General features: G+C 38.7%; 1 protein-coding gene across 2 annotated transcripts; it reads left to right on the top strand.

Moving 5' to 3' along the window:
* The first annotated feature begins 2,320 nt into the window (after nucleotides 1-2,320).
* On the top strand, nucleotides 2,321-11,689 carry depdc1a (DEP domain containing 1a). 2 transcript variants are annotated; one of them, XM_026919517.3, is made up of 12 exons: nucleotides 2,321-2,602; nucleotides 3,130-3,395; nucleotides 4,092-4,224; nucleotides 4,307-4,428; nucleotides 4,544-4,674; nucleotides 4,784-4,831; nucleotides 5,165-5,296; nucleotides 6,476-7,336; nucleotides 8,364-8,536; nucleotides 8,705-8,878; nucleotides 9,929-10,093; nucleotides 10,216-11,689. In XM_026919517.3, the coding sequence occupies exons 1-12, from the start codon at nucleotides 2,555-2,557 to the stop codon at nucleotides 10,357-10,359; spliced, it is 2,397 nt and encodes a 798-aa protein (XP_026775318.3). In that variant the 5' UTR covers nucleotides 2,321-2,554; the 3' UTR covers nucleotides 10,360-11,689. The 2 variants fall into 2 exon arrangements, with proteins under 2 accessions (XP_026775318.3, XP_026775404.3); XM_026919603.3 differs by lacking the exon at nucleotides 6,476-7,336 and having other exon boundaries at nucleotides 2,323-2,602; nucleotides 10,216-11,687.
* Nucleotides 11,690-11,692: the final 3 nt, after the last annotated feature.

Genomic DNA, 11,692 nt, shown 5'->3' with positions numbered 1-11,692 from the left:
ATGTCCATTTATTGCTATCATAACCATTGTGTACACATGTACAGAAGGGGAATTTCCCTTGATATGGTTTTACTGGTATGGGCAATAATAATAATTAAAATTAAATAGTAAAAACACTACACTGGGGGTAATACTGAGATATTAAACATGAAAGTGTACCTGTAAAACAGTATACCATTACACTGTGAAAGACAAGGATGTTGGTGTAAACAAAATCACAGAATGCAGCCTTAAAGGTGTAGTTTGTAACAATTAATGGTGTTTTCGGTCCTTTAAAAAGTTCAGGAAATAAATCTGAGGGGTCCGTGGAATTTATTTTACTGTTAAAGGGATCCCCGACTACAAAAAAAAAGTTTGAGAACCATTAAAGAGTACCTGCAGACAACATTGCACTGTAGAAGGCAATAACAGGGAAATATTTTATAGAATGTCCCTATATAGGGTGTTATACATGGAATATGGACAATACTGAGGTTAATTAAACATTAAATATTAAAAATATATATGTCTACACTGACAGTAATAGTCATTAAAGTCTAAATATTAAAGTAGCGCTTCTCAAAGTGGAGTCCATGAAATGTAGCCAAAGGGGTCGTGATTTTTTTTCATTTCATAAGGTGGAAATCTCCACCTATTATCAGTTATTATATTTATATTTGAGTTCTTATAGTAATTAGCCTGTTTGTCTGATCCCTTGAATAAACATATTTAATCCAAACCTCAATAATTCAAAAACAAGTCAGCCTATGAATTAGGAAACTTGGACCTAAGGTGTTCGGTTAGTGGAAAAATCAGAAATAAAAAGCTGTATGGCTCCAATAAATAGACAAAATATTACTGTACACATTTAAATAATATTCCTGACATAAATCTGTAGTGTGGGGGTCTGTGGAATTCCTTTTACTTTTAAAGGGATCCCTGTCTACAAAAAGTTTGAGAACCCTTGCATTATAGAGTAAATGTAGACAACATTACACCATAGAAGACATGATGTTGAGCAAAATGGTGTTTATTAATCCTTCAGTAATTATATAATTTCAATGATATCTTAGAAAAACTGATTTGCAAGAGTGCTTCACAGTGGTTCTGGTGATTTTTGTTGTTGTTGTTTCATGCTTGTGTACATTTTCTGATATATACTACTGAGAATGACTCTGAATTGGAGTTGAAATGTCACCTATATTATAGCAGAAAAGAGTGGAAGAAGGAATGTTTCTATATTAACAGAATCAGTACCCTTCTTGTGATAACCTTAATGCCAATCATGGTTATAACCTCAGAGAAATATTCAAATGTTATCATATTTGTCCCTGATCTGTTGTTGTTGTTCTCAACATTCTGCAATGATTTGATTTTTATTCTACACTGCTGAACGTTTCAAGCAAACATTTTTTTTTCCTCTCAGTCATCCTCTAAAATACTCCTCACACTTTAATCCTCAATAACTATTTCTTTACATTTATCATATGCTGACTGATATACTCAACAGCAAAGCTTGTGCTATAGGGGAGATCTGGCATGGTTCTAACACTTTTTATTTAGCCAGTTTCATGAAAGGTAGGCTATAGACTATGATTCCTATACATCTGCATGTGTTACCCCTACAAAGGAAGGAAACCTAGAAGCAGAGCTTATCTAGTATTTATTAAATGACTTCAAGACTTTCCATCCATCCGTTTTCTACCGCTTTACCTACACAGGGTTGTGGGGGAGCCTGGAGCCTGTTCCATGGGGGACTCCCTGGACGGGGTGCCAACCCATCGCAGGGCACAAACGCACACCCATTCTCACACAACAGACAATTTGGGAATGCCAATCAGCCTACAATGCATGTCTTTGGACTGGGGGAGGAAACCTGGGTATCCAGAGGAAACCCCTGAAGCAAGGGGAGAACATGCAAACTCTGCGCATACACGGTGGAGGCAGGATTCAAACCCCCAACACCGGAGGTGTGAGACAAATGTGCTAACCACTAAGACTGCAAGACTTTATAAAAGTGAATACAACTTAAGTAGCCTAAATGTAGGCCACATTCCTAAAGTTAGAAGACCGCTTTAGAGCCAATGAAACAGGAAGTTAATGAAGTTAATAAAGTTAAAGACACCTGTTAAAACACTACCCCACTATTGATTGTGAACAGTGGTGATAACAGGGAGATCTGACTGCAAGAACGTCTAAAAATGCTAAGAAAAGTAGTTAAATGTAGAAGTTTGTATACTGAATCACCAGCAGTGCTGTAATTCTCTATCTGTCCAACAGGTGGCAGAGTTGTGTTTAATCTCTATGGAAGGCGAAGTCGGTCACGTGTCCAAACAAACGCTCCAATCACAATGCACCCGAGCGCAGCGGTATCATTTCAAACAGTCGGTTTGGTGTGCAGAGCAGCAGCCATGTTGTGCGCTTACTGCATGTCTGCATACTTTAAGTAGCAAGCTGTGGTTTTGTCTTTTAGTTTGTAGATGTTATGCATTTATTGTGCATTAATTAAACATAGAATCTTGCTGAATGTGTCGCTGAAGGTCCTTTTGTCTCGGATGTCAGTGGTACAGACTCAATGGACTCGCACATTATCACACCAGGTCCTTACAGAGCCACTAAACTGGTAAGAGAGAGAGATATAAAAAATTTTACATGCTTTGCTCTTTTTGAAGCAGTTAGACTGTTCTTGCATGCTTCTGATTTTTCATTTACAAAATTTCCTGTAAAAACCTTCCTCTATGCATGTAGTGATTTTTTTGTTATTATTGTTAAAGACCCAGCTATTCACACTACACTACCATCTTAAGTTTTATCTTTTTCTGTTGCACAAGTTATCCTGTCTTCCTTTATCCTGGCTGTCACCTGTTCATGTCTTTTGATTTTAACCTGTTTTTGTATTGTATTTTTATGTATTTTGTTTATGTTGTTTTATGCTTATATTATTTTTCTATGTTAAGTGTCCTTGGGTCTGAGAAAGGTGCTGTATAGAATTAACTTATTATTATTATTATTATTATTATTATTATGCTGTGCTGGAAAGGATCACTACATGGAAAGTATCAGGCCAGGTCGTCATCATCAAACTCCTCTAACTTTAGTCTTCTGTAAATCTAAAAGTCAAATTTTTTTTATTTTATTTTATTTTTGCAGTGGAATGAAGTAACTAAGCTTTTCCGGGCGGGGATGCCTGTGAAGAAGCATCGGCAGCACTTGAAGGCTTATCCGAACTGCTTCACCGCCACCGCAGCTGTAGACTGGTTGCACGACCTCCTCAGAAACAACTGTAACTTTGGACCTGAGGTCACCAGGCAGCAGACTGTCCAGCTTTTAAAGAAGTTCTTAAAAAATCATGTCATTGAGGATGTAAAAGGACGATGGGGTGTGGAGGACTTGGACGACAACAGTCAGCTCTATAGGTATTCCAGATTAAGAGGCTGGCTGTGTTGTGCACTGTTTCCATTCATTTTCACTAACCGAGTTATCCTGGTCGGGTCGCGGTGGATCAGGAGCCTATCCTGGGACAGAGGTGTGAATACACCCTGGATGGGACACCAGTCCATCACTGGGCACTGTGCACACACATTCACACCCTCAGTCACACTTGGGGCAGTTTAGAGTTGCCGATGTGCCTACCAGCATGTTTTTGGTAGGTAGCAGGAACACAGACAGAACCTGAGCTGAGGGTTGAACCAGGGTCCCTGTGCCACCAATCTGTCCTCATTGTAAATGTTTTCTACTTGGCATGGTGGTGCGGTGGTGCAGTGAGTAGTGTTGCCGCCTCATGGCTCCACAGTATATGTGTGGAGTTTCTATGCATGTTCTCCTGATTTTTCCATGGGTTTACTCCGGATTGTCAGGTTTCCTCCTTCCTTGCAGAAACATACTGATAGGTGAATTGGCTAAGATAAATTGCTCCTGGATGTTAATGTGTGTGAATGTTTGTGCATGGTGCACTCTGATAGACAGGCATCCCTTACAGAGTGTATTACCACCTCACACCCAGTGTTCTTGCGCTAGGCTCTGGATCCACTGTGACCCTGACCTGAATAAAGTGGTTACTGAAGATGAATGGACAAATTAATTACTTGGTATGTTCTTGAAATGTTTTGCAGGTTTCCACCAACATCACCGCTGAAGCCGATCCCTGCTAGTTCTCAAGGCACAAGGAAAAAGAGTTTGTCTTTGAAGGACAGAGACAGCTTCTTCAAACTGAGAGGTTCCAAGAAATTTGACAAAGAAATCCAAGTGAGTTTTTAAAGACAATGTGTGTTTATTGACTTCCCATATGTTTGGTTCTACAAATTTCAAATCTTATTGCTTTCTAAAGGAAAATATAGCTCCAGCTGTAGAAGATTCTTCCAACGGCTCATCCTCAGAAGATGCTGTACACTGTAGAGAAGTCACAGAGGAAGAAATTCAGGATATTTGGAAGAATGTAACATTGACACAGTAAGCTTCAGTGGTTTTTTTTTTGTTTGTTGTTTTTTAATTTAAGATGTGATTTTGTTGCACTGCTCTATAAAGGAATGTGCAAGAAAGGGCCAAATAATTTTTGTTTTTCCAGTTTACAGAAGTTGCTGGGTTTGCCATCTCTGGAAGATGTTTTGAATCCAGCAGAAGTAAATTCTCACTTCATTATGTATAACATGACCAAAGTGAACAAGCATGGAGTTGTTACTTTGGAAGATAAGACGGGTAAGAAAATCTGTGTAATAATTAAATACCACTGCTTAAAGATGGTTATTCTGATCATGTTTTTAATGTGGTTCAGCTTAACTATATGGCACAATGGTTTTATTCACAGAGGATTTGCCCCACTGGGTTTTGTCAGCTATGAAATGTCTTGCAAACTGTAAGTATGAATGTAACTGAGATCGCTAATGAGTAATTGGTTTATATCATATAACTATGCATTAAGAACAATCAGTGAAATACATTTACCTTCACTTAATTGGTGGTGCCTCTTTAGTTTGCAGTATAATCTGATGTTCTTTGGTTAGAAAAGTGTTGATGCATCTCAGTGTGTGACAAAAAAGCACAACACACTGAATGATGTTTAGTTTTGGGAGATATACCTTCCTTTGAAATAACAATGCAATATGGTTAATGGTTAAGGCTAACATATCTAATGCTGGAAGTTTTCTGATTATATATTTGTTTTTTCTATCTTTCTTGCATTCTAAAGGGCCAAAGTTTGACCAGCCATCTTACCCAGGCTTTGAGAGGGATGTCTTCAAATCAGTGTCTGACTATTTTCACAGTCTTCCCCAGCCAATGCTGACCTTTCAGTACTATGAATTGTTTGTTAATGTTCTGGGTATGTATGAAATTTAGTTGGGATTTTTTTGATCAAATAGTCATATATCCAGTTGTTTTTCTATACCATCCAAAATATATATTGCAATATTTTTCAGTTGTAAATAGGTTGCAATGTAGGATTCAGTTGTAATGGTGCTGTTGGGTTCTGTTAATGTGTCCTTTGCAGAATAAGGGGAACCTACCTAAATGGTGCTTTATACTCATGAAAATAATATATCAGAATTTCATCCCTCTAAATCAGGAATCTGGAACCTTTTTTGTTGGCAGAATTAAACAAATATTTCCCAGACCCCCTCCCTTTTTGCCAACTATAGCCAACACTGGCGTACACACTTGATTGAATTTCTCTGATTGTAGGTTTACCAAATTTGTAATGTTGTTTAATAAAAATATAGCCCTGTGGTACTGAGAGGCTGATTAGCCCCCATACTTGAAAATAGAGCACTCTCTTATTTTGGGAATATAAATATTTTAATGATATTGGAAGACCTGTGTTTTAAATTTCAAACAATGTCACCTTATGTATTATTTAAAATAGATCACACTGAACCTCATTTTCTCCAGTTTGGTTTGTATACTCATGGAAAGATCCACCCTGAATAACTGCATATAAATATTTATAATTAATATGTGATATTCCATGGTATCCAAGATTTATTTTATGAAATGAAATTCAGTATTGGATTTTTTTTTAAGCTTTTAAAGCATTTAAGCTTTAATTGACACATTGGTCTATTTTCACATTCGTTAATTGTTTCCCACGTTACCCAAAATACTGCATGAGCAAGCAATTTAGCACCAAGATTGCAAAGCACATCACAAATATTTTGTGTCAGGGTGGAAATTTTCTATACTACTGGAGTAGCATATAGAGTCCTGAGAAGTCCTATGTGACTGGCAAGACACTGGCTCTTGACCATGACCTAGGCACTGGCTGTAATCACAGGGGCCAAAACACAGAATGAGAGGGATGAAATAATGGCTGATATTTAACTTCTCTTTTCACTCAACGGCAGAAAGTTCAAGTTCAAGTTTACTCCTGGTCCTTTTGTTAATGTGAACTTTTTAAAAACTAACCCTCCTATGTACCCTGACTCCTAAAAACGTCCCCTTTTTCCTCCCACACTCCTTGCCTGCTTGTTTGTTGCTGATGTTGTCTTGTCTGATCCTTTGCTAGTTTTGTGCGGTTATGCCACTGCTCCCAGTACTCAGCGTGGAAAGCGTAAAAACCTGGAGGAGCTGAGCTGTCCGCAGCCAGCTAAAGCCCCTCATCTGAACTCTGCCAATGCCTTTAGATCCACTGAGTGCCTCTTGCTGAGTTTGATAAGAAAGGAGTCCTTTGAGGAGACTGAGTCCCCCATGAAAGAGGTGTTTGCCACTAAAATTAAGACCCAGTTTGCGGGCTCAAGGGCACACTCCAATGGACGTCCACTTAACAGGTTTCCACTCAGGAGTTGCTCTTTGGAAAGAATCCTGGATGAATCTGCAGATTCATGCCCAAAATGGGAGCTCTTCAGGTCTGCTGAAAGTCTAGCATCCTTCAGGACTAACAGCACTGACAGTTCCTCCCCTCAAGGAAGTTCTCCAGCAGATATGGAGTCTAAACCTGATGGTTCTTCCTCCGTGTCCTCTAACACCTCCCCAAGTGAGACTTGTCCCACTACAGAGACTTCTCAAAGCAACAGCAGCTCAAGCTCCCATCTCTCCTCAGAACGTCAACCCACCAGTCAGAGAACTGCCAGGCTTCGGCCCAGAAGCATCGGGAACTGTCTTGATATATTGGAGCACAGAGAAATGTCAGCAAGTTGCTTTAGCATCAATGCTCCAATAGCAGAAATTACTATGAGACCAGACTTGTCCTCCTCTACTGTTAATCTTAGAGGTCCTGGGTTCGTCCGTTTGCATGGAAGTTGCTTGGATGTCAGCACAGGGCCAAGCAATAGCAGACGTTATCACAGCTCTCTAGATCTGTGCAAGCCTGTTGTGCCGTCTCGTCCCTCAATGTCTTCTGTTGCACGTCGCCTGAGTCCTGAGCAAAGTAAGGCCTACATGTGTCTGTCCACAGCACCGTGAGTCTTCTGCTTGTGTTGGTGTGGCTTGTGATTGTTGTGTGTATAACCTTGCCTTTAATATGCATGCGTCTAACTTCTTAGCATTCGTTTTAACTTTATTTTCCTTTCTTTTGCATGCTGTTTTTCAAATCGGCCAATTTGGTATTTGGGGAGAAAAAGGTTTTTATAAATGATCTGATTTCAGTTGTTTTGAATACATCATAATTTTTGATGTATGGATATTATAAATATAATTTTTTTTCTTCTCTGTGTGTGGGTGTGTGTTTATAAAATGTATTTCATTTTCATGTTGAGGATTCAATTTATGCAAAAGAGCCCATGAGATTTATTTTTTGCAGTCATGCATGCAGTAACAAATTAGTGAAATGCACTTTTGCTGTAATTTATATGTATATATTCACATTACACTTAAATCTATTTGTGGGGCCCTGGAGGACTAGTGGTTAGGCCTCAGCGCTCTCACCGCTGTGGCCCGAGTTCGATTCCAAGCCAGGGAACCGACCCCAGCCACTGGGGTTGCACATGACAGTGCACTCCCAGTGCTGTTCCCAAGCCTGGATAGAATTGGGGAGGGTTGTGTCAGGAAGGGCATCCGGTGTGAAAACTGTGCCAAATCAAATATGCGGACCAACGATCCGCTGTGGCGACCCCTAATGGGAGCAGCCGAAAGAACAACACATTTAAATGTATTTGTATTTGCTGCATAAATTGATCTCCTTGATTTATATATAAAATCATCAAGATATATAATATGGAGAGAGAGAGAGAGACAGGGAGATCATGCAGCAATGGAACAAGAAAGTTAGAAACCGAAGGTGTGTGTGTCTGAAGCTGAAATATAGGATTTATGTTTTTGAGCTGTTTGTATGACTGGTGTGCTCTGTGTTCTGTGTGATTGGCCATGTTGCTAAACTGAGATTGCTATTTCTGTTTTTGTTGCATTTGCCTTTATATGTTGTACTTCACTGTACTTTTGACTGTGGGGTTTCGCAGGCTTGCTGCAGCCTTCGTTGGAGCGTCTTGCCATTGAGGCACTGCAGCTCTGCACCCTTCTCCTTCCTCCGGTTTCTCGCCGCAAACTGCAGCTGCTACTGCGCATGATCTCACGCATGAGCCAGAACGTGGACATGCCTCGGTTACATGACACCATCGGCACACGCACACTGGTAAAGAACAACTGTGTAGTTCAGCAATGTAACTAATAATTTTTATACATTTCATGCAGTAGCAGTTACATTCTCTCGGCCTCTCACGAACGTATTATATTCTTGTTTTATTATGGGAAGTTCAGACACAGTGTGCCCCTTTTTCTGTGTGTGTGTGTGTGATTACAGATGGTGCAAACGTTCTCTCGCTGTGTGTTGAGCTGTGAGGAGGAAGTAGATCTGGATGAGCTCTTGGCCACCAGGCTACTGTCCTTTTTAATGGACCATCATCAAGAGGTACTCCAGGTACCCATGTACCTGCGCAATGCTGTTGAACAACATATCGCCTACCTCAGATCACAGGTGAAGAATCTCATCCTTTTTCACATCACTTAGAGAAGAAATATGTTGCTAACCAGAATGAAATTAGCGTGTTACTTTTTCAGTGCCACTGTTAGATCTTGGTAGTATAATGTGTCACAGATCATGCTTCAATTTAAGTGTGCTGCCTCAGAAATAGTTAAAAGAATATTGAATTCCTTCATATGTTGCACTATTGGCACAATTCACAAAAAATGATTGTATAAAATACAGTAAAGTACACTCAATGGTATAATAAAAAAGTTCCACATTTTTTCAAAATTTGCAAATTTGAAAACCCAGCAGTGAGCCGGATTGTAAAAGAGGCAGGAGTCAGGTTTCAAAATCAACTATTAGATGCTAAGTGCCAAATTGTGCTCTGTGAAAAGATCAAGAGGAGGAACCACGGCATCTTTGTACAAGTAACCCGATAAAACATCTTAAACATAAAGCTTAAAAGTTACAATTTTTAAAAAGATATGCATGAGTCAGTAAAAGCAGTTTAAAGCCACAGCGAACGCTGGTTTTGTGAGAAAACAACGTCTACAGACAATGCTAGATGAAAGAAAAAGAACAGCCCTTACCTTGTGTATTGTTCTTGCTGATCAGCCACTATCATTCTTGACGAGAACACAATGAAAACAAAACCTTACTTTGCTCACAGCTGTACAAAAGTGCTTTTCCAAATTTGAACAAAACCTCTTCTTCACTGCAGCTCTACTCGATGCAAGGTAACTAGTGTAGCTAGCTAATGCACTTCATTTAAAATCAACTAATGTTATAAAGAACCTAATAGCGTAACACATGTATGTGCTTTTCATGTCCACTATGTAAACTGGGGAAATATAAACAGAGCTAAATAAAATGTTCTGTGAGGCCAGTGATTAATACTAAGAAAGTTACTTATTTCAATGTCAGTATTTGGTATCAGCAAGTACCGAAAAAACATGTCTGAAAAAATGGTATCGATGCATCCTTAGTAGTTGATGTTTGTATCTCGATTTTAACTGTATTTAAGACATACCTTGATCTGATTCTTTTTCTTCCTCACAGAAGAGACTCCCTCTTCAAACCTACGCATTCTGCAAACAGATCAGCACTCAGGAGTTTGAGGAGCAGAAGCTGTCTTTGTCTCAAGCAGCTGTTGCAGAGCTGCTGGAGAGCATCATCAAGGACAAAGGCATGTCAGTCAAGGAGAAGAAGAAGAAGCTTAGACTGGTAATGACCCTACAATTGCATTTTTCATAAATTTTCCTGATGGAATACAATGTGAATATTTAAGCGGTTGTTTGTATTCATAGACATGCATTCGTCGGTTTTTAATAATTTTGTCTTCTCAGTTTCAGAAGGAATATCCTGACATCTACTCTCGCCGCTTCCCCACCACAGAGAGCGAGGCACAGCTTTTTGCAGATAAACCAAAGATCAAACCACCAATGTTGATTGGCATGAGGAAGGCTAAAGCATTTAGCATTCGAAACTGAATACCTCTGAAAATACGTGTTGTAGCGGTGTGTACGTGAGTGTCATGTGGTTATGTCATGGATGCTTTAGGAATAGCTCTTCATTGTTGGGGGTCAAACAAACATATATGTTTTTGCGTTTGTGTTAACTCGCCTAGTAAGAGCAGAAAGAGCAAGTGGTCCACATGACTGGGATTACCATTACGTTGTACTATTGCCTGGGATTGAAGTGTTTTTATGTCATGCCGTTTAAGGGACGACAGTTGTTGTTGTTGTTGTTTTTAATGAATTTTTTTTCCCTCACTTTATATATTTGTTATTTATTTTATGCACATAGTTGCCTTGCATTCGTGGGAGCTATAAAACAGTTTCATTTTCCATATTCATAAAATAAAGGGCATTTCAGGGTTAGTTTTAGTGGTTTTAGCATTCTCTGTTAATAGTTTGGGAAATTTTAACTCTGGTGCTTTAAACTAAGCCTGTCTAACTGGAATCATAGGTGAGTAGAATTTTACATGAAATGTTTACAAAAGGATTAACAGCTATTCATTTAAGCAAGGTTGTTTATAAACCAAATGAAGGTTTGTTTAATAACATTATTTGTTGGTCTGTTTTATTTATACTTTATCAGTGTTCCCCGTCTGTTCATGTAAACATTTTTTCCCCAGATTTTAACTAATGTGTTATTACTAGTTTGATTGGTTTGTTGTGAACTCATTTCTGTTTTACCATTTAATATGAATTCAAGCTCAACTGGCACCGTAATTCCAGCATAGTAACTTGAAAACTAAATTCACACTCATGCTCTAGAGGGTTTTTTTTCCCCACTGCAGTTTTTCTATCAGTTTTTCTGAGTGTATGCTTTATAATGGGATACATTTTTAACTTTGCTAGGCAAGTGAACCTTTAGTTTCAACCTGCTATGCAATAGAAATGATTTTTGCACTATTTATCACATCACTGGCCTCACAGAACATCAGATTTTGTCATCTGATGTCTATTTAAATGTCATCATAACAGTTTATCTAACCATTTAGAAAAGTTTTTAGCCTGACAGTCTAGTATTTTTAATATAATGTTTTAATATTTGTTTGAGTACATTGTTTTGATATTAAAATATAATTAAAAATAAATTCATTCAACCTGCTACTGAAGTCTGCTCTGGGCCAGGCCTTCCAAAAATTATTTGCTCTGATTGCTACTGACGTCAGTGTTGATGTGTGATCATGAGCAGTATTCATGATGTGATGCTTTTGTTTACCACACCATTTGATGGTTATTAACCATGCCAGGATTTTCTGTGATGTACAGTTTCTATGGATTTTATGCTATGCAATAAAAGAAAAGGAAAAAA

The sequence above is a fragment of the Pangasianodon hypophthalmus genome, chromosome 8, assembly GCF_027358585.1.
Source record: "Pangasianodon hypophthalmus isolate fPanHyp1 chromosome 8, fPanHyp1.pri, whole genome shotgun sequence".
Taxonomy (NCBI): domain Eukaryota; kingdom Metazoa; phylum Chordata; class Actinopteri; order Siluriformes; family Pangasiidae; genus Pangasianodon; species Pangasianodon hypophthalmus.
Note: the sequence above shows the minus strand (reverse complement) of the source record. Positions and strands in the feature narration are given on the sequence as shown.

Excerpts from the sequence above, each read along its gene's own strand:
- depdc1a (XM_026919517.3), top strand. The coding sequence starts at position 2,555 with ATGGACTCGCACATTATCACACCAGGTCCTTACAGAGCCACTAAACTG. Across the intron at positions 8,537-8,704 it reads CCATCGGCACACGCACACTG|ATGGTGCAAACGTTCTCTCG; the intron begins GTAAAGAACAAC and ends GTGTGATTACAG. Across the intron at positions 10,094-10,215 it reads AGAAGAAGAAGCTTAGACTG|TTTCAGAAGGAATATCCTGA; the intron begins GTAATGACCCTA and ends TTGTCTTCTCAG.